The 27,029-nt window shown below is 38.2% G+C and overlaps 2 protein-coding genes across 2 annotated transcripts; one reads left to right on the top strand and one right to left on the bottom strand.

The window, feature by feature from the left end:
- The first annotated feature begins 2,009 nt into the window (after positions 1 to 2,009).
- On the top strand, positions 2,010 to 9,031 carry LOC109175193 (putative pentatricopeptide repeat-containing protein At3g15130). The gene is made up of 3 exons (XM_019324447.1): positions 2,010 to 2,045; positions 6,426 to 6,727; positions 6,823 to 9,031. The coding sequence occupies exon 3, from the start codon at positions 6,914 to 6,916 to the stop codon at positions 8,996 to 8,998; it is 2,085 nt and encodes a 694-aa protein (XP_019179992.1). The 5' UTR covers positions 2,010 to 2,045; positions 6,426 to 6,727; positions 6,823 to 6,913; the 3' UTR covers positions 8,999 to 9,031.
- Positions 9,032 to 9,177: 146 nt separating this feature from the next.
- On the bottom strand, positions 9,178 to 18,297 carry LOC109175192 (phosphoglucan, water dikinase, chloroplastic). The gene is made up of 19 exons (XM_019324446.1): positions 17,836 to 18,297; positions 16,672 to 17,275; positions 16,214 to 16,300; positions 16,002 to 16,133; positions 15,530 to 15,655; positions 15,280 to 15,458; positions 14,719 to 14,803; positions 13,646 to 13,813; positions 13,501 to 13,553; positions 12,697 to 12,905; positions 12,493 to 12,611; positions 11,831 to 11,901; positions 11,564 to 11,681; positions 11,321 to 11,407; positions 11,110 to 11,196; positions 10,942 to 11,018; positions 10,680 to 10,833; positions 10,357 to 10,468; positions 9,178 to 10,226 (listed from the first exon to the last, which is right to left on the bottom strand). Exons 1-19 carry the CDS (start codon positions 18,042 to 18,044, stop codon positions 9,322 to 9,324), a joined length of 3,582 nt encoding a protein of 1,193 aa, XP_019179991.1. The 5' UTR covers positions 18,045 to 18,297; the 3' UTR covers positions 9,178 to 9,321.
- Positions 18,298 to 27,029: the final 8,732 nt, after the last annotated feature.

Genomic DNA, 27,029 nt, shown 5'->3' with positions numbered 1-27,029 from the left:
GATCGCATGTTCTACATAGAAAGGGTAATGGAGAAGAGAAACATAAAAAGACGAAAGTACCCCTGAATTACACAGTCAATTGACAGAAAGTTTAACGTGGACTAAAATTGGAACGATTTTATTAACAGTGGGTGCAATGTGGCAAAAAAAATTATGATGGACTAAAATTGGAAAGACCCCAATAACAGTAGGACCAAAAATGGAATTCACTCTTATCCAAAGGAAACACATTATTTAATTCCCTTATAGGCCCCTTTTCAACCAAAATATCTTTTGATTGGTTATCAAGATTAGACAAATTTCTAGGGTCATAAATATCAAAATAAGGAGCAATTTGTTCAATCAACCAATATATTTTCAACATTATACTCATTTGATAAGTTATCATGTTCACCTAAAGGACTATTATTTGTTACATTATCTTGTCCATTCAAATTACCAATATCCTCATCAATATGATCTTGATTCCTCAAATTTTCCTTAGATGGTTCAAGATTATCTATGTTTGGTCTCTCTAAATTTTCATTAGATGATCCTACTATTTTAATAAATTTATTCATAGCTCCTCTTTGTGAGTCTATTAACTGCTCAATTTTTATTCAGAGGAGTAGAGGACGGTGACTTGGAGAATGGCGAAAAAGAGGCAGGGCGGTGAACTGAAGAGTGGTGAAGGTAAAGTAGAAGACTATTATTTGACTTCTGAACTTTTAATAACTTCAATTCATTCTTACCGTTGAGAAAAATTGAAGGGTTGCAATGGATTGTGGTGTAGGTGCGACCGGCGAGGCAGAGAGAGGCGTCTCTTCTTCATATTCCCGTCTTTCCGTCTTCCGGTCTTCTGCTCTCTGTTATTAGATTTTTTTTTAATATATATTAACTATTAAGTAAGAAGTATTATAATATATATAATATATAATATATTACTATATTTTCTATGGCCCCCTATAGACTTCGGCCCTGGGCAGGTGCCCAGGCTGCCCATGTGCCTGGGGCGGCCCTGCATCCCATGGTGGCTTCTAGCTTTAAGGTCTGCGCATTCACAATCTGGAGCTCTGATTTCCAAGCCTTCTCGCCGTGGACGAAGACTAGGATGTACCCGTAATCTTCAGCATTGGAGCTGGAGAGAAACAGAGGCTCATCGTCGTATTTTTCATCACCTACCCAGTTTGCTACCAGAGGCTTCATCAAAAGGTTTAAGCAATAAATATAGGTGAAATGACATGTTTGTCCTCACATTTTACATCCATTTGACACCAAACTTAACGGAGGACCACGGGTAGTTATTTTTTAAAAATTTGGAGGACGTCTCGTGCGGATGACCATAGCTAATATATGGCTAATACTCAGAGGACCATTGGAGGTATTAACTCCATTTTTTAAGTCGAAAAAAATTAACCTTGAAAAAAGTATAAAATAGATATTATCTTGTAAACAATAATGAATACGTGTTTAAATATTACAAAAATTAAATAATTTGAGTCAAATCAAATGCAATTGTTATACCGTGCACCAGGGCACACAATGCACCAAAACGACGTCATTTTTATTGTTCAGATTTTATGTATATTATGTTAAGAGTTTATGCGTATTCTGTTATGAGTTTGTGTATTATGTATTATGTTAGATTATGTGTATTCTGTTATGAGTTTATGTGTATTCTCTTAAGAGTTTATGTGTATTATCTTATGAGTTTATGTGTATCATGTATTATGTTAGATTATGTGTATTATGTTATGAGTTTATGTGTATTATGTATTATGTTAGATTATGTGTATTATGTTATGAGTTTATGTGTATTATGTATTATGTTAGATTATGTGTATTCTGTTATGAGTTTATGTACATTCGAAACAATTTTTTTTTTTGAATTTGACAGTAGAAACGGAAAACAATTTTTTTTTTAAAAAAAAGACATGGTCAAAACGACGTCTTTTTTGCCAGGGCGCACAATGTGTGCGCCCTGGTCGGTAAAAGAACAGGGCCTCAAACATGGCCCTTCCGTAGATGAAGAAGAAGTGAAAAGAAGCAATGCGCCCCAGATTGGGGTTTTTGACTGAAATGGGAAGTGGGAAATGGTTGTGGACAATAATGGGAAGCCTATTTTTTTTTTTTTTGACAAGAATAGGAAAAATGAGTTTGGGAAACGCGGTTGTGGTCAAAACCGCATTTCCCAAACTCGTGTGGGTCACATTCCTTCTCTACGGACAGCCGCATTTGGGAAATGCGGTTGTCGTATATTATACGACAGCCGCATTTCCCAAATGCGGTTGTCGTATAGACATAGCCGCGTTTGAGAAATGCGGCTCTCGTATATCATACGATAGCCGCATTTCCCAAATGCGGCTATGGTATTTCTTTATCACCGGCCAGCCGGCGATAAGCCGACGTAAAAAACGCGTTTGGGAAATGCATTTTGCGAAACGCATTTCCCAAACGCAAATTTGTCCTTGGCGGGCCGGATATTATTCTAATGTTTTGCTACATCCCTTTTTTCCAGGACACATAATATTTTTCCAAATTTTGCGACTCTAATGTGTGTGTAGTTCTCCGAAAGTCTTCATTTACATATTCATACTTTTTTTGAACTTGAGTAGAGTAGACTAGAGTTTTGATTGGAATTTATGTGTGTATTAAACTACATATTACGAAATTTAATTCGAGGACACAATACATAACAAGAATTTTAAGGGCGTTTGTAGTATGTAACTGCAACATAATATATGCATCTAATTTGTGGTTTTTTAAAAAGTCGTAAAAAACAAAGCATGAAATTTTGTATATGCACGTTTCATGATATAGTATTTAATTAAAAATTTATGCGTAATGTTAATAAATAAATTGTCGATTACATGGCATATATAAATCATATAATACATGATTACAATTTGCATAGTTTGAAATATAAAATTTCATAGCTTTTGACAAACTGATATTACACATTTAATAATATTTTGCATAAATAAACAAATATTCGTTACAAATTTCACAAAGGCAAACCCATGTGGGAGTGTATTACTTGTCAGCTTACAAAATCTGGGCGACGCCACGAATGAATAATATCTCATTCGGGCTTTGAATTGAAGGAGTATGTCTGCGGAATTGTGAGGCTGCTGTCCCTGACGAATAAATAATCTCCCTTTTGGATTTTGAATTGAAGGAGTATGTCGGCAGAACTGTCAGGCTGTTGTTCTGACAAAAGAACTACCCCTCGTTGTCATTGGAACTTTGATTGAGGTGCATTTTGTCAACGTAACAACAACCTAGCAATGTAAAGTGAGATTTATAGAAAAAAATTAAGAAGTGGTTGTATTAAAATTTTAGGATAATTTGGTCGAAACTCACCGCAAATTCAACAATTCCGTGCATAACAAGAGCAATCGATTTGTGATTGTAATCACAAGCACTTGCTCTAACCTCAAACCCAACCAATAGAAGGATAGCAATGGCGGAAGAAACCTTTCCCTTCCGAATCGCTCGAAACTCTCATCTCTCGGGTTTATACACATTCGCGAGATTTAATTACATGACATTCAACATTATCCTCTGTTGTATCAGAGTGTGATAAAATTTCAAAAATTTTGAAAAATTTCCAATCAAAAAATAGAAATTTACTACTCTGAAATTGAGAAAAATACAACATGTAATTCAACATGATTAAATATCTTGTTTCAATTCACGAATGCAAACGGAACAATTTATAGTCCAAGATGTATAATACATCCAAAAAATTAAAGTTGTACATAGATTAAAAATCACATGGAGTGTCAGCCATGAGATGACAACGCATGGGTTGTCATCTCAGGGCCGACAGCCCATGTGCGTTGTCAGCCCGGCTGACAGTGCCCTATGGGCTATCGCGTATGTGACAGCCCATTTGGGCTGTCATTTCGATGGCAGCCCCAGCCCATGTGGGTGTCATAATGAGATGTTATCTCATTATGACAACCCATGTGGGTTGATTCATGCATGGGTTTTTAACCGTGTAGTGTGTTGAGTTTTTAGAAGTGTGGCTTATACAAGGTGGCCTGTAAAAGTTTGCAATTTTAAACCGAAGTTAATTAAAGGTTAGTGTATTTTAGCTTTTTTTTTTTTATTCTGTAAAGTTTTTTTTGATAGTTTGTATTGCGTTTTTTATCATAGTTATACCTGATATGTATATTTTTTTTTTTTTTTTTGTAGGAATTACTTTAAGGAAAATGGCAGGTATGAATTTCACATCTTTATAATGATTGAAGTATAAATTATTTCGATTTAATTTTATATGAAATTATTTGTATTGTAATTATAATTATATTATGTATGAGATTTTATTTTCTATAGGTAACCAGGTGGTTGTGTTGATATGTCGTCATCCCGAACATGAAGGTCATAGAGATGATGTAGATTTCAACATTGGATTTCAATACCGTATTTGTGTATTACAACTTTGAACATTAAAAATGTTAACATTATACACGTTTGTATTTTATATTCATAGTAAGCCATTTACATGCAAGAGTAGTTCTCTTTATTTATAGCCATGAAGTCCTTATTAACACTATTTGTGCTGAGCAACTCACTCTGGATGAGAACTCCATTTTGACATATAAGCCCACATGTGGGCTGTCAGACGAGACATCTTGTCTCGCCTGACAGCCCACATGCTAGCTGTCGACACTGCCCCTCTTGGGCAGTGTACCGAGACAAGACGTCTCGGCTGACTGCCCCATGTGGGCTGTCAGCCGAGACCTCTTGTCTCGGCTGACACCGCCACGTGCTCACCCATTGTGGTGAGCACGCGGACCGGTCCACACGGGACCTGTCAGCCGAGACAAGACGTCTCGGCTGACTGCCCCATGTGGGCTGTCAGCCGAGACCTCTTGTCTCGGCTGACACCGGCCTGGTCAGTCAACCAAGTCAAGACTCGGCTGACTGACCCATGTGGTCTGTCACCTCCGCGTGCTCCCAAAACAGGGGCTGAGAGCACGCGGATGGCCACAATGGCCATTGAAATAACACGTGTAGTTGAAACAATCTACACAATAAAAGTAATTTTTATATATAAAGTATCATACTCTAAATACTTGGATCAGATATCACATGGTTTGTATAATTAATAATTATTTTTTTTGAATGAATTATAAAATCTTGACTATAAATATGTCCATTTACCTACATGAGTCTAACTGAGCTTATTATATCCCTTCCTTTATCACAATACTTTACAACTTTCTTTCTTCACATCTCCTACAATTTTTACATTTTCACTATGATTCCTTTGTTGCAACTTCGGTTTTTAATTTGTTGTTTTAGGTTATCTAAAATTTCAAAGTTTTTTTCACCACATGTTGTGCTCATTGCAATGATATTAACTTTCAATTAATTCTCGCGATTCTCTTCTCAATCCAAGAGTGAGAAATACTGAAATTCCACGCACGGCATTTAGCGGTGGTTTTGGAGACCGGTGCAGTAGCAGTGTACTCGGAACGACCACAGTTGGAGGCCGATTCAGACTACTCTTGGCGATGTGTCCCTCGGGTTGCACCTATGGGCTGGGTTGCACCCATCATGTTCATTGTTTTTCCTATCGAAGTGCAAATGGAAAGACTATGAAAAAGGACAAACTGTCAGCCCAAATATATTAACAGTGTACACCTTTACTCTTGAGTTTTTGTTCCATATCGGGTTTTCCTGATACCTGAGCTCGAACTCGAAGTCTAGAGGTTCACCGTATAAATTCCTTAGTTATTAATGTCAAATATTTTTTTCTCATTGATAGCTTATCCTTAAAAAATGATGTATCGTGTATTTTGTAAATTTCAGAAATGTAAGGTACAATATCATATTAAAAAATATATTATAATAAAGTATTTACTTCTAATATTTTGTACTACGTGAATTATTTACTCACACTCAATACTGTTGAAATATCATAATATCATACACAAAGGTGCATATCCAAATCCGATGTACATGGAGAAATATAACTCGTAAATGTATATTGTGTTTTCATTACGATTAAATAATTAAATCTACATCTACAACTAACAACATTCAAATTCCTAGTTTCTTATGACTCGTCCTCACAGATAAAATTTCACAATGTTTACTTAATTACACATTGGTCTACTCTACTCAAGTTCAAAAACAGTATGAATATGTAAGAGTAGACTATTGGATACTAACACGCGCATTTGAGTAGCAAAACATTAGAATAATATTCGGCCCACCAAGGACAAATTTGCGTGATGCGTTTCGAAAAACGCATTTCCCAAACGCGTTTTTGACGCCGGCTTATCGTCGGCTGGCCGGCGATAAAGAAATACCATAGCTATCGTATGATATACGATAGCCGCATTTCTCAAAAGCGGCTATGTCTATACGACAACCGCATTTGAGAAAAGAAGGAATGTGACCCACACGAGTTTGGGAATTGCGGGATTGAGGTGGGAACAATGAAGAAGAAGTGAAAAGAAGTTGAAGAACCAACCGGAAACATGCAATCACTAAGCATGGGGATCTGTACTCTTTCTTCCACTCACTCACCCAATCCAATCCTTATTAGACCTTCTTTTGCTTCCTAATTTCTCCAACAATCACCGCTTTGCTTACACAGCCTTTTGTCTCTTTGATGGATTCTCTGCGTGCGTTGCACTGTTATTCTATTGCCAACGCTAAAATATGCATACCCATACCGCCATATTCCGAGCACGAGGCGCACAACTCTGGGAAAACTGAAAAGATGAACGTACTGGACTAAGCATTGAGTTTCTTGAGTCTGCATAAGAATTAATTCCATTTTGGTTCCTCCACTATAATGATATGTATTCTACTCATGTTTAGGGATGGCATCCTCGAGTGTGCAATATTCATATTCGGGACGAGTTTGGGCACTAAAACTAAATAGACAAGTGTCAGAATTTGTGCTTTCTGGATGGCGAAGTGCGATGTTGTAATGCTTCAGAGGCAAAGCTTGGCGGAAGCTTTAAGGGTATGTGCCAAGAATTTGCTGTTTCATCATGGAAAGCTAGTTCATGGCGCAGCGGTGAGAAGGGGTTATGGATTTGATTTGATGATAAATAACGACCTTATTGATATGTATGCCAAATGCAGTAGAGTGAAGTGGGCACGCAATGTGTTTGATAAAATGCCTACAAGAAATGTAGTTTCATGGACAGCTTTAATGTGTGGGTATATACAGGGTGGTAATGCCAAAGAGTCGCTGTTACTTCTACCTCAGATGATGGTTCATTCGGATGCACAACCTAATGAATTTACTTTCTCAACCAACATCAAGGCGTGCGGGATTCTTGGTGCTATGGAAAAAGGAAGGCAGATTCATAGTTTTTGTGGGAAAAGTGGCTTTGAATGGTACCCAGTTGTTGGGAATTCGTTGATTGATATGTATGCGAGATGTGGGAAAATAGACGAGGCCGAAAAGCTTTTTTATGCAATGCCTCATAGAGGTCAGATAACTTGGAATGTGATGATAGCAGGATATGCACTAGAAGGTATGGGCGATAAATCTTTAATTTTGTTCAAACAAATGCAAGAACATGGCGAAACGCCTGACAACTTCACATTTGCCAGCACCTTCAAAGCTTGTACTGGTTTCAGAGCTATCCATGAAGGAAATCAAATTCATGCTTTTCTAATTGTGAGGGGATTTCCCATTTCAAGCGACCGAGTTATTTCTGGTGCACTCATCGAACTGTATGTCAAATGTGGGAGCTTATTTGAAGCACAGAAGGTGTTTGATCTAGCAGTACAAAAAAGTATTGTTTCTTGGACAACACTAATTGTAGGTTATGCTCAAGAAGGCAATTTAGCGAAGGCCTCAGACATGTTCAGAGAGCTTAGGGAGAGTGAAGTTCCCATGGATGGGATTCTTCTCTCTAGCTTGATGGGTGTTTTTGCTGATTTTGCTCTTATTGAGCTGGGGAAGCAGCTACACTCTTATTCCATCAAAGTGCCATGTGGTTTAAACACACCAGTGCTTAATTCAGCCATTGATATGTATTTAAAATGCGGATTTATAGAGGAAGCTGAAAGACTTTTCGATGATTTGCAGGCAAAGAGTGTAATCTCTTGGACAGCGATGATAACGGGCTATGGCAAGTATGGACTTGGCAGAAAAGCAGTGGAACTCTTCAAGAGAATGGAATCAGACAATTTCGAGCCAGATGATGTTACCTACCTTTCCATGCTTACAGCTTGCAGTCATTCAGGACTAATTGACGAAAGCCAAAAATACTTTTCAAAACTGTGCAATGAACGTCGGGTAAAACCTCGGGTGGAGCACTATAGTTGCATGGTTGATGCCCTGGGTCGTGCTGGGCGCTTAACAGAAGCCAAGAATCTTATAGAGAGTATGCCAGTGGAACCAAATATAGAGATATGGCAGACACTGCTAAGTGCATGTAGAACGCATAAGAATGTCGAAGTGGGAGGGGAAGTAGGGGAGATGTTATTGAGGTTGGATGGTGACAACCCGGTTAATTATGTAATGCTGTCAAATCTATATGCTGAGACAAACCACTGGAAAGAGTGTGAAAATCTAAGGAATGTGGTGAAGACGAAAGGCTTAAAGAAGGAAGCAGGGCAGAGCTGGGTGGAGGTGAAGAAAAAGATGCACTTTTTCTACAACAGAGATGAGAGACACCCAGACACGAAAGCCATCCACGAGATTTTGAAAGAGATCGAGAGGAAAATGAAAATAGAGTTGGGGTATGAACACGCAATCAGGTTTTCGTTGCATGATGTAGAAGAGGAATCAAGGGAGGAGAGCTTGATGTTTCACAGCGAGAAACTGGCAATCGGATTGGCGTTGCTTAGTGAAGAAGAGAGTGGAAACGAGGCAAAACCCATTCGTATTTTCAAGAACCTGAGAGTTTGTGGAGATTGCCATGAGTTCATCAAGGGTTTGTCCAAAATTTTGAATAAAGTTTTCCTGGTAAGAGATGCTAACAGGTTTCACAAGTTTGAGAATGGTGCATGCTCTTGTAGAGACTATTGGTGACAAATGAATTTAATAAACCTGCTTTATTGTTAACTTCATAATACCTTATTTTTAACAGCCTATTTAACAAACAGAGGGAGGGGAGGGGTGAAAATCGACATTTTTGAATAGTTGAGATATATTCCAAGGAATCATGTGAAACTTTGTATTATTGCATATTTGCATAGTCAATAAGAAACACTTACACATGAACTGTGATTTATTATTAAGATTAAGAACAGGCAGCAGCATTACATTATTGTTGAAGTATCATAACTAAATATTCTATGAATAGCAGGGCAAAATTCTAGTAGGAAAAAAAACACAAGAGAAAGGTGGTATTCTTACAACGGTTGGGGGCGAGACTGTACGATGAAAATGTCTTTTCCGACCAGACATCCTTCGACATCTTGAGGGCACCCGAATTTGCGCTCTAGGAAGAAACCAACAGTTCCAAGTCGCTGCCCAAGTTGATGCCTGAAAACCGGGTCCACTGTCAATGGCTTCTTGCTGTAATCCACAGTTAACCGAATGACCTCCCCATCAGCTGGACCAGTGCCATGAACTATCATCTCCTCGCTGAAATTGGCGAACGCCAGTGTCTGCACCTTGTCGTCAAATTTACTGCTGGAAAGGCGCCAGGGAGTGCCCCTTGTGCCGGAGGCAAGAGTTTCGCCTAGTCCTGATGCTATTTCGGCCTCGACAGAGTTCTGGTCATGGTCTGTCGGGCTTAGGGTGTGGAGCACAAAGGAAAGATTCGGTGAAAGCATTTCTTGCACCAACACAGCCATGGCAGCATCCTTTTGGGGAACACCAGCAGCTCTGCGGCTTAAGACTGCTCTGCGGGTGTAAAGTGATGCCCAAACACGGCTTATACAATGCCCGAAAACTATTGGATTTGAAGGGCTGACATTGGGAATTGATTCATATAGACCAGCCGCAGACATCCCAGCCAGGTCCTCAACATTAGCACTCGAGCGTACAATTAACCGTGTTTGGCCAGGAAACATACTTTCTAAGGTCTCGATGACGTTCGTTGGAGGCTTTAGTGAAGTGATCAACTCCTGGATTTCATTACAGAGTCTATCAAGTTCACCGCCCTCAACTTGAGCCGTTTCTATCTGTTCCACAAGAGACGTGAAGGTTTCCATACACTTGCTTTGTTCTAGAGCCATCTCCATAGTCCCAAAAGGTATAACAGCTCCAGTAGGCACATTAAATGATGCTGGCACCCCTTGATCATTATAAACTGCCATTCGACGAGAGGAAGAACCAGAAGATAAAATACATAAGAAAGATTGTGACATTTTTGTCAAAAAAGGAGCAACAATAATTATGATCTGTAGTCAGAAGCATTAAATAGAGGTGGTCACATGCACCTTTTTGAGAAGCCGATGCCAAAGAGGCCAAATGAGCACAGGCAGCAGCCTTTGCCCCCGAACTTTGTATATCTGCATCAGCAAGTGGCACGACACCTCCAGTAGATGCAACCTGAACAGGCGTATAAGTCAGATTGGGCCAAAGTCCCTCAACTGGGCTATGATGCACATGGGCCAAAACCACACTAAAAGACTGAATCCAATCAATTAGCTAGTCTAACCCATGGCCTTATAAACCCATATGTTCTCTCTAATTTTTTCAATGTGAGACTCTTATAACATTTTGGTGCAACATAATACTCGGTAAGAAGAGAATTTTGCACCTGTGTCAAATAAGTAGTAACTGCAGAAGAGCTGTTGTCTGATGTGGCCACGTTTGTCAAGGAGCCTTCAGTGGAATTTTCCACGGAATGGATACTGCTACTGTTCTCTTGTGAAGAGGGGTTTAACTTCACACCTGTTGATGATGCCTCGAGCCTGAAAATTTTGGGGAATAATTGTTTATGGTGAAATTAAAGTACGAAAAAAATTGAAAAACCAAATGTCCAAAAACAGAGCATCACTAGTAGACTTCAATAACATAACCTGACATATTTTCCGATCAACCCTTGTAAATTAGTGATTTCTTCATCATCTTCACAAGTCACAAATACAACTTTTTCCTACAAGTCACAAGTAACTATAAGAATCTACAAACCTTAATCTCAACTTTCAGAGGAAGAGAAGGGGGTCGGGATTATATACAAAACTTGCCTGTCGGGCCCTAACGCCAAGATGAGATAAATGAGGCAACTCTTGCAGAAGTATAATGCCAGCTATGTTACTCCCAGCAGCTGTTACCTGGAAAAGAGTCAGACCGCTATTATTCATTGCATCTTTTGGTGAGCACTATTTATTCTGGCATAACGGCACATATATGAAGGCTAATTAACAAATATATATCGTCATGAGAGACATAAGCAACCTCTTCATCCCCATCAGCCTTGCTGACAACAAGAACGACAGGTCCAGTTTCAGATGAAGGCAGTGAACCCGGGACTATTCTATCCACCTGACATTCAACAATTCGGTTAAAGAATACTCCACAAACATATTTCGGATGAACAAACAAATGACGAGAACAAAATATTCTGGTGAAGACACAGTTTTGCTGTAAAGGTTACACAAAATTAACAAATATATATATCGTCAGTACAAGTGAAGCCACCTGTATTAACTTTCCATAAGAATCTCCTGGAATGAGGACATCCCACCCGTGTGACCCGAGCGTCCTTCTAACGGCCTTTAGAAGTAGGGTACACTGCTTTGAAACCTGAAAAACCACTCTGGACACAACGTATGCTATAAGAAATTAGATTCCACTAAGATTCTTTTAATAATGATCATAGAGTAATAGTCCAAAAAGCCAGATCACTATGATCGTTAGGTATTAACTAATTTGATCAGAATTATGAAAATCATTATGCAATTGTACCCAGCACGAATTTCAGCTTCTGTGTATGTTCTCACGCTATTTTCAGGAATCCCCAAAGCTTTTCCTAAGATCTGCAAGATGTGGATTCAGTTAAAATACAAAATCGATAAATAAATAATAGTAATAATCAATCCTCTCTTGGGCAATAGTAGAAAGCAAGAATTTAAAGATTTAATTCTCAATGCATTTCTTTAGCCAAAAAGAACTTGTTTTTTAGTCAATTGCGACAAGAAATATTTCTGAGAAAATGATGTGGAGACTAAAACCAATAAGTCCGATCCATCCAGTTGGCACTCAGCAATATGATATCCAAGTGATTATGGATGACAAGGCAATAACAGGGGAAGCTCAAGCCAACATTCCCACAAGACCAAGAAACATTTTTTTTTTTGAGTACTACTGACTCTGTTACAATGCAGTATCTGTTCATAACTACTTTCTCAACCTACTGAAGCACAAAGAGTCAATATCACCTCCACTGAGACTCGAACCCACGACCTCCAATATGAAAGAGCAACTTGGTGCAACTAGACCACAAGGTGCTTGGCAAGAAACATTCTATTTAGACAATATAAAATTGATAAAATATAAAATTGATAAAATTGAATTACGGAGTACATCAGAGGTTGCAAATTAAAAGATGCATAAGCAAAGAGTTTCACCTGGACTTTCTCAGGTAATAACTGAAGAAGTGCCTCGGAATACTCTTCAGTCAGCCTCCTACATCTGTCGAGAGTGGCTTTTAGTCTTAGTGCCCATATTTTCCTACCATCTTCATCACCTTCAGTTGAAGAAGTGAAAAGAATCTTAAGAACTAGAAACATGCAATCACCGACAACAATGAACTATTGACGTGAAGACCAAACCTTCCATATCTAAAAAGCCCCTCTGTTTCCAACACAAAAGCTCACTTCCAATAGCTTCACATTCTTCTGACTTCCAACCAGAAAAACCTAGTTGGTGAATGCCAACCATGAGCCCAGCAATTGGATTATTCCACTTGTTGACATTCTTTGGATCTACGTTTTCCACAAGCCATTGAGCTCCTCCCAGATTTTCAACTGAGTTGATGAACCTACAGAATTAGCATTTCAGGAAAATGAGGCCAATTATGCTTTCTTCTTTTTTCTATAAAAGGAGGGAGGGAGGGAGGCAGAGGTTAACTGAGTAGAATGCATAATAGCTGTTCAACTATGTAAATATATGTGCTCACCATATAACCACATTAATGGATTCCTATTGTTATAATCTAAGATTGTGTCAAGGTCACTCAATTGGGCTATAATGCACATGGGCCAAACCACGCTAAAAATTTGAATCCAATCTATTAGCTAGTCTAACCCATGGTCTTATAAACCCATATGTTCTCTCTTAGATTTTAAATATGGGACTCTTAACACCTATAAATTGAATTTCCTTCTGGATTTAGAAGAATAGAGGCTATCAACTCAACAGTTGAGAAAAAGAATGTATATTCTCAAAATCAATGTCAACCTTTTTTTTTTTTTTTGCAATTATGATTAATAAAAGGAAAATTGTTATCATTATCGATGTTATGCAAAGAATTACACAGAACTTAGTGTATTAGCACTCAGCCCCGCATTGATTTCAGGCACAAGTAAAAAAAAAAAAGCTCTCGCTTCAAATATGCTCTGGCATACAATATATACCTGCTCAAAAGGACAAATGCATAGTCTTCTAGCCCAATCTCAGAAAGACGCCACTGCACAGTAATAAAGAATGCATATTCTTCATTTGATTTGCAAAAGATAGACAATATTTATTTAAATGTCAATACTAGAAACTATATCAAACCTTTTGGCGCATTGCAATAGAAGCATCAGGAGCATCGTTTCTAAGGCCACTTTCAAGACCCTTAACAAGTACCTCACGGAGGGCATTTAAAGATTGTAATGTATTCACTAGAAGTGCAATTACTCCACTCTCAGAAGCATTGCTTGTTTCACCCATTTCATCCAAGGCCTAGAAAGATAAATGAATCAAACTCTGAGAAAAAGAAAAAGACTACACAAATTATTGAATGTGCTCACTACTAACTAGTAGATCTTACCTCCCAAAAAACCAAGATAATCTACTCAAGTTGAAAGAACATAAAATAATACTCAGTAATAATAATAATAACTATTCCCTCCGTCCCATTTTATGTGTCTAGTTCAGTTAATGAGGCTTAACTGAAGTTATGTTTAATTCAATTTTTCATAATGTTAAGTTTAGTATTAGTATATAAAACTTATATATTCAGAAGCTACATTAAAAATACTATTAAACATAAAATAAATAAATAAATCAAATATAAAAATAATTTTAAAATACTAAAGAAAATAAGCAAAGAAGATAGAGTTGATTTGACTAATGCATAGTAAACAGGACATGTAAAATGGGATAGGAGTAGTAAATAAATGCAGTAACAAGCCTTTGTGCATTGATATTTACTAATTTCAAAATTTCAATTTAAAGACTTGAATTTATAACTTATTATCTCTTACTAACAAGTGAATTAACTAAGTTAGCATAGCCAAGGGTGCTCATCACTAATCCTAGGCACTCAGTATCTAGAGCAAAATAAAAGCAATTTTTGCACAATGCTGAAAATTCACAAATGTTGGAAAATTACTAAACTGATTATTTGAAGTGGTCAAGTAACCTCATTGAGAGGCTTGAACTAGATTCAATACATGTTATGGTGAGGGAGTTCCTAAGAGGCTAAGAAACTCGAGAAAAGAATATTGAAGAATTGGCCAATGCTGGAATTTTCTACTCTCATGCCGACATGCCTCAAATATTTTATGACTGAAATTTAGAGTGGATTCAATTTATGTCTAAACCAGTCAATTCATGTCTCGGACTGACCAGAGAGAACTGTTTACCTTTTTGGACTCGGAGAACAATGAAAGAATTGATAAGCTTCTTTCATCCAATGACTCTCGTATAGATTCCAGTTGCTCTTCAAGACTGAGTGAATAGGCCAAACAAAATTGTCAAATTAAATTATCTATTAATGAATTCAATTTTCAAGCAATGAAGCATACATGCAAATATATATGGTTATGACAAATCTTATTGCTGATTTTATTATTATTTTGTTTAGATAAGTTATAAATCATATTGGCAATACTGTCAAATTATCTTATAGGTGCTAATTGGATTGAGATAGCAGAATTGATATACTAAATAAAACTAGCACGCAGGATATAATAATGAACATTTCACACTAAAACATTTCTGTCACTTCCAAGTTCCGATAATCAGATTGTCCATAAATATTACAGTATTAAACCTTTGCAAATGTTATGACCCAGATTTTACCCTCCAAGCACAAAATTGAGTCAAAGGTATAACAATTATAAAGGTAGTTTCAAACTTCAAACAATGTTGACTTGCACGAACATTATGGATAGTTACAAACACATAATTGGTTTATACCATACCTTGCAGCATTGAAGAAATCTTTTAGTTCATGATGGAATATCTTGAACTGTTCAACAAATGCTTCACTATATTCTCCAGGATTTTTAGTTATCCTTTCAAGCATAAGTTCGGTTGCAACTAAATCTTCCGGGCCAGCATTCCGATGAAGCTTGTTTTGTATTGTATGTTTGATTTCTTGCTGAAAACAAGGTACATATAAATAACAAAATTTTGAGAACATTGAAAACATTCAGCAAACAAAACTACAACCTTAAGATCATGAGGGATGTCATTTCTATGAGCGATATCTCTGATTCTTGTTAAAGGGACAGATGCAGTAAACTCTGCTTTAAAAGACGGCAAACATGGATGGATCTTGCGGATTACAAGTATTTCCTGCATATCATCCAAGAGAAAAAGCTTAGTTAGGGATAGATAGCATCAGTGTTTTGTGTTAAGCTTATAAATATTGAATATATATTCATATAATATCACAAGACTAACATATGCATTAGATTTCTTGGAATCTGGAGTCATAAAAAGATCAGAAATTATGAATAAAACAAAGCAACAACTTTAGAACTTTAATCCATTAAAAGAATGATATTCATTGTGAAGACTTAAAGAAAGGACCCATCTATTATATCATCCAAGTAGAAAGAAATGTCTTCCAATAATGTGCAGAAGAGAAACTGTGAAATAGATATATATTAGACCAATTTTCAAATTGATGAATGACCACCTGAAGTGTTGCATCTTTCCTGCCCAAGATTCTTTCTAGTTCACAAAATATAAGCCTGGAAATTTCAGCATGTCTATTTGGCCGATGATGACCACCATCTTCAAAACAAGGAATTTGCCCGGTGTTTATCCACTGCAAGTAAAGGCATCTTTCAGTAGAAAAATGAAAAGATTGATTCAAGGATGCAAATCAATAAAATAGCATCACAGAACCTTCAGATATATAGCTGAATATGTAAGAGCCTCCAGGCGATGTGTGCTTTCCACATTCTCAACAATTAGGTCACGCACAACTTCAAGCTGTAAAATAAAAAATAAAAAAATAAAAAATAAAGAGTTAACAAAGGAACAATTGAGATTCAAACAACAATCTCTCCTAAAATGTCTTTTTTTTTTTTTTTAATTTTAAATTTGTGATAATATTACTATTATACAGAGCAAAAATCCATATAAACAAAAGAATTTATATCAATCTATAATAATAACTTTAAAGTTTAAATAGTCTGTATGAAAAACTTGTCAAACCAAAAGTGAATATACATTTCACCACAGGTTATGAAGCTTCAGTCCTCCAACTACCATGACCAGAAGATTCATATAAATTTGCAATGATCAGAGTATATACACACACATACACACACACACACACACATTGAAGCCACCAATTTCACCTTTCGCCACCAATTTTGAGAATTCTTGTCGCCTTCCACTAGCTTTAGCGGAATCTCTGCAAGACCTGATGTATCCCACTTCCTATTCTTTTCCATGCCCCGCTGATCGTTTGAACGGACAAAGGATACAGCCTTCCCTTGCCACTGCTCCACAAAAGCACTCACCTGCATGTCCGGGTCGGTAGAATCTTTAGTAACTACAGGTCCATTGTCAGCAAGCACTTGTGCTTCATACTCCCCTTCTGAATCCAAAGGCAACAATTCCAGAGGCTTATCTGTCACGTTCCATTGACAAACCATCTTAAAACTTCCTCCTGCTGGAAGTTTCAAGACCCGGTTATCCCCAGTTTCCCAAAGTAGATTCTTATCCTTTCCAACAATTACAAATTTGAATTCTACAGGCTCACCCCCCTTTAATTCCATTTCCGAAACCCAACCTTTTTCTGTCCAGTCCATCATCACATTCTTCTTCCATGACCCCAGTTCTTTTGTTGATCCCATAATCGCAATGTGCTCACCGTATTCAACTTGGTGATCAAGCCAAATCTTCAGCTTCAAATTTTCATGAGCTGATCTTTTTTCCTTTCCTTTCTTCTCTACCTCCCTGTCTCATGAAAAAAAAAATGTTGTCAAGACTTAATACCAAATATTTATAGAAAAACTCAGATTCAACAAGTTAAATATATCAATACATCCACTTCTGAATTAAACTATAGTACTCTGAAGTAGAATGACAGAAAAATGTAAGAAGAATATATATTTTCTATTAATTATTGCATTCTTCAATAAACCCGTTTCCAATTTCTACAAAATGTAATGGCACACAAGAAATTTGTGAAATTTTTTATTCTTCCACTGAAGGGCAATCTCCCTATCTTCCCCAACCATACAAGAGCTATTATTTCCATTTCTGCTACTTTCACATTATGCACATAATTTATATACTATCAGTAATAATAAAAAACCAAATTTTGTAATAAAAAAAAAAAAAAAAGAAGACCAAATTTAGATGAAAACTGTAGATTAACAAGAACAAAAAAAACAATAATAACAACAGAAAGTAAATAAGGCAAGATGTAGGTGGATTCGTATTTATAAGCATCTAATCAAACCAATTCAACGATTTCCTAAAAAAAAAAAAAAAAAAAAAAAAAAAAAAAAAACCTGGTTTCAACAGAAGATACAGCGCATATTGTTCGAGAGGAAAGTCCTCTTGTTGGTCGGTTCATTATGGAGCCCGGAATCCCTTGGGGCTCCAATATCAATCTGGGCTCACTGAATTTCAGTTTTCCCAGACTTGTGCGCCTGGCGCTCGGAATATGGCGGTATGGGTATGCATATTTAGCGTTGTGCAATGCACGCAGAGAATCCATGAAAGAGAAAAGAGTGAAAGAGCAAAGCGATGATTGTTGGAGAAATTAGGAAGCAAAAGAAGGTCTAATAAGGATTGGGTGAGTGAGTGGAAGAAAGAGTACAGATCCCCATGAGCGATCTGGAAAGCATGATGGGAGAGATATGTGACATTAGTTTGGTTGTTTTGGCAGAAATAAACGGCGGTTGTCCGTTGCCTAAACACCCTCCATTTTTTGGATAGCTATAAACAATATAGTCACGACTCACGTGGCTCATGACTCGTCAGCCTAACGCTCCAAAATTTTACTGCTTCGTCATATTCGTATAAAGGCATCCCATTCAGATATTTTCCTTCTACAGTAGTTCTAGCCGACTAATATCTTGTTTTTTTTTTAAAAAAGAGAAAATTATAATGTAGAAGGCAAAATTTTATATGAGATCGTTTCATAAATTTTTATATAAAACAAATTTAGTCAAGATAAATATGTAATATTTATGATCGGTCCTGATCAGGGACGGAGCCAGAAATTCGATTAAGGGGGCAAAGAAATAGGACGGATTTCAAAATTTTTTTCAGTAAAAGCGAAACATTAAAACAAAAGATATAATTTAAAAAAAAAATTACCTAAGATTTTTTTTTTTATATAACCATTACTTAAGAAATATAATTGTAATTTAATAAAATAATTTGAATAGAAAACACATTATAAATTATACATATAACTATTAATATAAAAGAATGTTATATGTGTGTGTGTGTGTGAGAGAACTATGTTAATGCAAGGTTTTTCAAACCCAAGGCCTTACAAATTACCATAGACATGCTCTACCAACTAATCTAACTCCTTACTTGTTAACATTTGTTAATTTTTTTTTATACTAATACTAAAACATATATTATATATATACATATATACATATACAAATTATATATGGGGTGGGGGTGGGGTGGGGGGGCAGCTGACCCCCTGCACCCCCTCTGGATCCGTCTTTGGTCTTGGCCACGTTTGGTTAGGGCGATCACACAGGGCCCACAATTTTTTGGGGTCAATTTTTTTTAAAAAATATTTTAGATATAATTTATTATTTTTTATAATTTATTATATATATATATATATATATATATATATATATATATATATATATATATATATATATATATATATATAATCGCGCTCAGGTGCGAATGCCTCGCCCAGGCACGAAATAGGAATGGATTCTGTCCGTCCACGTGTCCAGATCTAATGTATGAGAAACACTGATTTTTTAAAAAACGCGGTGGCATTTTCGTAAATAATTGAACATCGAAGTGCAAGTAAAATGTATTACAAGTGCATGTAAAATGTATTATAGGTGCAAGTAAAAATTTACACTGAGCATCAATACTTAGTTGCACCTATAGTTCTAAGTAGTTGCACCTATAGTTCTAAGTAGTTGCACATATAGTTATAAGTAGTTGCACCTAGGTGTATGAATGTTTGCGAGTGGTTTTCAGGTGTATTACTACCCGCTGAACTCAGATCAATGAATGTTAACAAGACAAAATTACATGCACTTATAGGTGAAAGTAGGTGCACCTATAGTTATAAGTAGTTGCACCTATAGTTATAAATAGTTGCACATATAGTTATAAGCACACCCAGGTGAATGAATGGTTGAGGGAAGTGACACCTAGGTGAATGAATGGTTGAGGGAAGTGAATGTTAATAAGGAAAAATTACATGCACTTATAGGTGAAAGTAGATGCACTTGTAAATGATTTTACTTGCACCTAGATGTTCAATTATTTACGAAAATGCCACCGCGTTTTTTTTTAATTTATTAGATCTGGACACGTGTCGCGCGCTGATTCGTTCGCATTTCCTTCCTGGGCACTTATTCGCACTTGAGTGCGTCCCTCTATATATATATATATATATATATATATATATATATATATATATATATATATATATATATATATGTATGTATGTATGTATACTAGTATGATACCCGTGCGATGCCTGACCTATAAATTTGTAGTAGTTAAATTTATTTTTTTTTTACATTGTTAAAGTATATTATGTATATTGTAAATAACGGAATTGACAGTTACATACGTTCATATGAAAATAATTATTATATAAATAAATATCCTGCCTTTTTAATAGACTATTTTTTATATATGGTAATTAATTTCATAATTACAAATAAAAATTCTTAATTGTAGGGAGACTTTTGCGACATTCTAATCTGTCAAATAATTTTAAAATAATTTATTACATCATTTCAAACCTTTTAATAGCTTACTTTTAAATTAATATATATTAAAAAAAATTATTCTACCCAATTATATATATCATTCCTAAATGTGATCCTAATAACTCTATATGATGCACGATATATATATATATATATATATATATATATATATATATATATATATATATATATATATATATATATATATATATATATATATATATATTGTATTATCCTTCTCCCAATATAGTATTATCCTATTATACCTATAAGTAATTAATACTAATACTTCTAATAATAATAATATTAACAAAAAGATTATTTAAATGTATATATCATTTAAATATTAAAACAATATTGTTACATAGAATACCTGTCCTGCACTATGCTATCATAACATTTTTTTTTTTGTAGGGAAAAAAAACTATTTTTTGTATCTTCATGCATGATCAGGGACGGAGCCAGGACGGAATAGTGCGGGGGGCCAACTACGATTGAAGTACTAAATCAAATACATCAATATCCTGTTAACGTATCTCAAAATAATCATTACATTACAAATTTAATAAAGAAATTTAGAATAAATCATTTATAATTGAATCTATATTAAATTATTTTGCAATATGCTTTTCAATGCACATGGCTTTGTACGGTTGAAAGAATGAAAACATTCACGCATGTTTTAAAAGACTATTGATTATTTCTTGGAAAACCCTATTCACAACATAACATAATAGCAATTGTTTTCTCAAATACATATACTACACAATTGTTACATTATTATGCATTTTAAATTAAATACAAAATTTATCACACAATCACAAATTTACATAACTAACCAAACAAATGTACCTTGATATCCCTGATTTAGAATCTAACAAAACAATTATTTAAGATAAACAATAGAATATGAAACAAAAATTAACCAAAAAAGTAGTTAGAAACAAAAATAAAAAATAAAAATTAACTTGATAGATTTTGTTAATGACAAATTATCTTATTATAACGTATATGCCGCATATATGCATGGTTCTAGAGAGAGAAACTAGTAAGTAGGTTAAATGAGGTTTAATTTGAATGTGAGTCAACAATATAGGGAATACATCATTTGAAATAGGAGAGAACTGAAAAAGTCGAGAAGATGAAGAAATTTATAACTTTACCTATAAGATTAATTAAGTGGAGGGGGGCCAAATATTTTGAAAAAACAACAAAATTTTAAAATTTTATATAATATTTTTAAATTTTTTTTTATACATATATAATATTAAAAAAAAATTGGGGTGGGGGAGGGGGGCCAAGGCCCCCCCTAAATATGCAGTTGCCTCCGTCCCTGTGCATGATATATGTGCTCTTGAAATTGGTTGTTTCACACTATTTGTCATGGTCCTCTCATTTGCTGTGTGATGTGTTCTTGTATATGTACTCCAAAACCTGCAAAATAGAAACCCAAAGCCAAAAGGAAGCACTGTTTGTTACCTAATTCTAATTGGTAATAACGAATTAGGAATAATTTAGAGAGATCTATGAAATATAGATAAGAATAATAAAATTCTATCAACTTTTGGAGTCCTCTCATTTGCTATGTGTGATGTGTTCTTGTATATGTACTTGTATATGTACTTCTTGATGGGGATATGGACCCGGGGGTCCATTTTATTGGCATAGTATTGACCCAAGAGGGGGTGGTGACGATAGGAGATTGGCCCAAGTTCTATTGGGCTAAGGAGACAAGAGGGAGTGGTGGCCCAAAACGGAGGAGAGAGAAAGATGTCCGGGGCACAAACCGCCGGTGGCCGGTCGGTGGTGGGCCGGCAGGGTGGCCCGCCGGACTCCCGGTGACGAGGCGTGGCCAGCGGGGGTGGTGCGCCACCGGTCGTGCCAGCAGCGCCCCACCAACGCGGGTGTGGGAGGTAGCAGCTGGGAGGAGACCATGCAAAAGGAGGGTGAGACGCTACCAGTGAGGGTCGAACACGGGACCTCCCACATAACAGGCGCACATCTAACTATTGTTTCCCAAGGCGCAGCAAATATATATGTCCTATATTTGCGGCTGGCAGCCTCCATGACCGGCCGTTGGCCGGCCGGCGACTGGCCGGCGCCGGGTCCCGCTGGCCACCTCAGGCCGAGGCGCGGCCAGCGGGGGCAGTGCTCCCCCCAGGTTGTCAACGGCACCCCCCCCCCTTCCCGAGGGGGTGCTGGGCGGGTGCGCCGAACATGGTGGACCGGGGTGGTATGCTTGGGAGTCCTGGAAGTATGGTGAACGTGCCCGCTTGCGTAGCGATAAATGGGGAAGTGGCGATGGATTGCATGGGACACGTGGATGCTAGAGGAGGATGGGGGTTTGCTATAAATAGGGGTCCTGGATCCTTAGCAAGGGGCAACTCAGACACGACAGGCACTACAGTCCAGTGGTCTTGATCTCATACTCTCAATCCAGTCACCTGGGTTCAATTCATCTCAGTAGCATAGTTAGTTATATCCCACCCCGTGGGCCTTGTTCTTTGTATCTGGGCCTGTACCTCAGGCTTTGTACGTATTGTCTTTGTACATATTGTTTAGGGCCTAGCGCCCCGGGTAATAAAGTCAGTACTTTCATACCCCCGTCCTATGTTCCTGTACCCGGTTTATGGTGGACCCGGTCCCAATAAAACCATCATTGGCACCGTCTGTGGGGATCGCTACGATTAGCCCGTGTTTGTAGTCTCTATCATCCTAGCAAGGTTCCGAGGTACGCCCAAATGGTTGATTCGCAAGAGGAGCTACCCTATAAGGTAACACACTTAGCACATCGAGACGCTACTCTGGTGAGTACACTTGAACACTTAGTTAGGCAAAGATTGTGTTTATTTTCCAGAACTAGGTGCCCCTATGTGCTCCTATGTGCTCTGCATGTTTAGCCCGCGGCCACCTCAACTATATGCTCATATGTGCTCTGCATGCTTGACCTGCGGCCACCTCAACTATGTGCTCCTATGTGCTCTGCATGCTTGGCCCACGGCCACCTCAACTATACGCTCATATGTGCTCTGCATGCTTGGCCTGCGGCCACCTCAACTATGTGCTCCTATGTGCTCTGCATGCTTGGCCCACGGCCACCTCAACTATGTGCTCTGCATGCTTGGCCCACGGCCACCTCAACTATGTGCTCTTACGTGCTATGCATGCTGGCTCTACGGCCATGGCGGATGGGGCATGTGGGTTATCGCAACCCACATGCGCGGACTTGCCCCCGGCAAGCCGCATGGTTTTGGCGGATGGGGCATGTGGGTTATCGCAACCCACATGCGCGGACTTGCCCCCGGCAAGCCGCATGGTTTTGGCGGATGGGGCATGTGGGTTATCGCAACCCACATGCGCGGACTTGCCCCCGGCAAGCCGCATGGTTTTGGCGGATGGGGCATGTGGGTTATCGCAACCCACATGCGCGGACTTGCCCCCGGTAAGCCGCATGGTTTTTGGCGGATGGGGCGTGTGGGTTATCGCAACCCACGTGCGCGGACTTGTCCCCGGCAAGCCGCATGGTTTTGGCGGATGGAGCATGTGGGTTATCGCAACCCACATGCGCGGACTTGCCCCCGGTAAGCCGCATGGTTTTTGGCGGATGGGGCATGTGGGTTATCGCAACCCACATGCGCAGACTTGCCCTCGGCAAGCCGCATGCAGTTGACGGCAAATTGCATGGCAAAAAAAAAAAAAAAAAAAACTAGATTATCACTAGATTATTAAGGTTGCCGAAATATTCGAAATTAAAAAAAAAAAAATTGCATGCAGGTGTAGCATGGAAAAGGAGCAAAGACATCCATTGAATAGTTAAAAGAAGCATGCAGGTGCATCATGGAGAAATCGACAAAAGCATACTAAATAAATGCAACAAAAGAGATGTACAGTGCAAGAAGCGTCCAAGAAGTGACAATAGAGGAGTCACCTTGACCTCTCGACACTAGGTGATGAAGCGAAGGCCAGGGCAACGTGCGGTGTGTGGCAGAGGTACGGAGTAATGGCGTGACGCACAACAATGGTGATAATGGAAGGTGGTGGCGAGAGGTTGAGAAAGGGAAAGGAAGGAGGTGGTGATACCGAATTCTACTTCCTTTAGGCATCAAGATACCTAAAAGAACTGGGGGACTTGTGATGGGGATATGGACCCGGGGGTCCAATAGTGGGGGTGGTGACGATAGGAGATTGACCCAAGTCCTATTGGGCTAAGGAGACAAGGGGGCGTGGTGGCCCAAAACGGAGGAGAGAGAAAGATGTCCGGGGCACAAACCGCCGGTGGCCGGTCAATGGTGGGCCGGCGGGGTGGCCCGCCGGACTCCCGATGACGAGGCGTGGCCTGCGGGGGTGGTGCGCCACCGGTCGTGCCAGCAGCGCGGCTGTGGGAGGAGACCATGCAAAAGGAGGGTGAGACGCTACCAGTGAGGGTCGAACATGGGACCTCCCACATAACAAGTGCGCATCTAACCACCAGCCCACGACAACTATTATTTCCCAAGGCCCAGCAAATATATATGTCCTATATTTGCGGCTGGCAGCCTCCATGACCGGCCGTTGGCCGGCCGGCGACTGGCCGGCGCCGGGTCCCGCTGGCCACCTCAGGCCGAGGCGCGGCCAGCGGGGGCAGTGCGCCCCCCAGGTTGTCATCGGCACCCCCCCCCCCCCTTCCCGAGGGGGTGCTGGGCGGGTGCGCCGAGCATGGTGGACCGGGGTGGTATGCTTGGGAGTCCTGGAAGTATGGCGAACGTGCCCGCTTACGTAGCGATAAATGGGGAAGTGGCGATGGATTGCATGGGACACGTGGACGCTAGAGGAGGAGGGGGGTTTGCTATAAATAGGGGTCCTAGATCCTTAGCAAGGGGCAACTCAGACACGACAGGCACTACAGTCCAGTGGTCTTGATCTCATACTCTCAATCCAGTCACCTGGGTTCAATTCCTCTCAGTAGCATAGTTAGTTATATCCCACCCCGTGGGCCTTGTTCTTTGTATCTGGGCCTGTACCTCGGGCTTTGTACGTATTGTTTAGGGCCTAGCGCGCCGGGTAATAAAGTCAGTACTTTCATACCGCCGTCCTATGTTCCTGTACCCGGTCCCAATAAAACCATCACTTCTAAACCTGTAAAATATTATGAAATAGCATAGAAAACACTGTTGCTACCTTATTCTAAATAGTAATAAGGATATAAGAATAACTTAGATAGATGCATCATGAAATATAGAAAAACATAATAAAATGCCTTAGACAAAAAATATCTATCTGCTCATTGTTCAGCACAAAAAACAAAAAAAAAAAAACAAAAAAAAAAAAAACAAAAACAAAAACAAAAACAAAAAAAAAAAAAAAAAACCAAAACCACCACCATTCAATTGTTTAAAATTCAAAATTCGGACACACAAAGATCACATCCTAATGTCCACAATTCCTTCAGTTTCTCAGTTTTCATAGAATAGAGCTTTTAACATGGTCTCGTATAAACTAATTGATGTAGTCTGATTTGAATTGAGATTTGTAAAAGAACGTACCTGCTTCCTTGGATTTGATTATGGAAGACGATTTTCTCTCGAGGATTTCATACGCTCTCACAACTCGCAAGCTAAGAATTTTTAGATTTCATACGCTAACACAACTTTCTTGATAGTGTTTGTATTGCAGAGGATGTGAAATATATATAGATGTTTATATATCTTAGTAATTGATTTGATTGGCTTAAACTTAGTAATTGATTTTGATTGATGGGCTTAAACTTAGTAAGTGAAGAATTTCTGGATTTCATACGCTAACACAACTTTCTTGATAGTGTTTGTATTGCAGAGGATGTGAAATATATATATAGATGTTTAGATATCTTAGTAATTGATTTGATTGGCTTAAACTTAGTAATTGATTTTGATTGATTGACTTAAACTTAGTAATTGATTTTGATTGGTTTAAACATAGTATTGACTGTAACTTAGTATTGGATTGGGCGGGAACTTTTTTCAGTATCTCATTTTGATTTAATATATATAGAGATATGAGCTGGATTCAATAGACCACCTTTGTAGATGAGATTATGAGATCCCATCTCAACCATTTAAAAAATTAGATTTAATGGATGAGATTGAATTAAAAATGTCATTTATATAAAGATATACATAAGGATGCCATTGTAATTTTATTTTGTTGTTTAAATTTGGCTATAAATAAAATAGAATATATTCCTAATTTAAAGGATCCTATCCATCGTAGGAATAAATTCTAGGTTTTTAATTTTGAGTTAAAAAAAAAAAAAAAAAAAAACCCTAATCATGCGTGGAATAGTGTGCTACTGTCGCCGTCCAGAGTGAAACCATGGATGAAGACCTCGTCAATAAGTGACGTTTGATTTTTTTTTTTTTCTGTTGCGTAGGCGGGTGCATGAGTTCATTTGGGTGTGTGCAAAACGCTGAGAGAAACTGTTCGTGGTGTGAGATTCTTTATGGTGTGTGTGCGTCCGTGAAGGTTGATGTGTGCAATTGTGCCTGGTCGCACTAGGTGGGCAATGGAGGGTTAGGGTTCAAGTATTTGCAATGGGTGCGCCTGTGTGCATTCATGGTTCACCAAAATTTAGCCACACATATATGACCATCGTCTGCGGTTAGCTCTTTCTTTGACTCGTTGCATCCGGAATGGGTGGTGTGTGCAAATGCTTGCAGACGCACAGGGTTTGCCATGTGGGGTTGGGTAGTGTTTTTTAACTAGGCAAGAAGTGTGGTTACTATTTGTGCTTACCAAAACTTATGTGT

This window comes from Ipomoea nil, unplaced genomic scaffold, assembly GCF_001879475.1.
Source record: "Ipomoea nil cultivar Tokyo-kokei standard unplaced genomic scaffold, Asagao_1.1 scaffold0684, whole genome shotgun sequence".
In the NCBI taxonomy this organism is placed as follows: domain Eukaryota; kingdom Viridiplantae; phylum Streptophyta; class Magnoliopsida; order Solanales; family Convolvulaceae; genus Ipomoea; species Ipomoea nil.
Note: the sequence above shows the minus strand (reverse complement) of the source record. Positions and strands in the feature narration are given on the sequence as shown.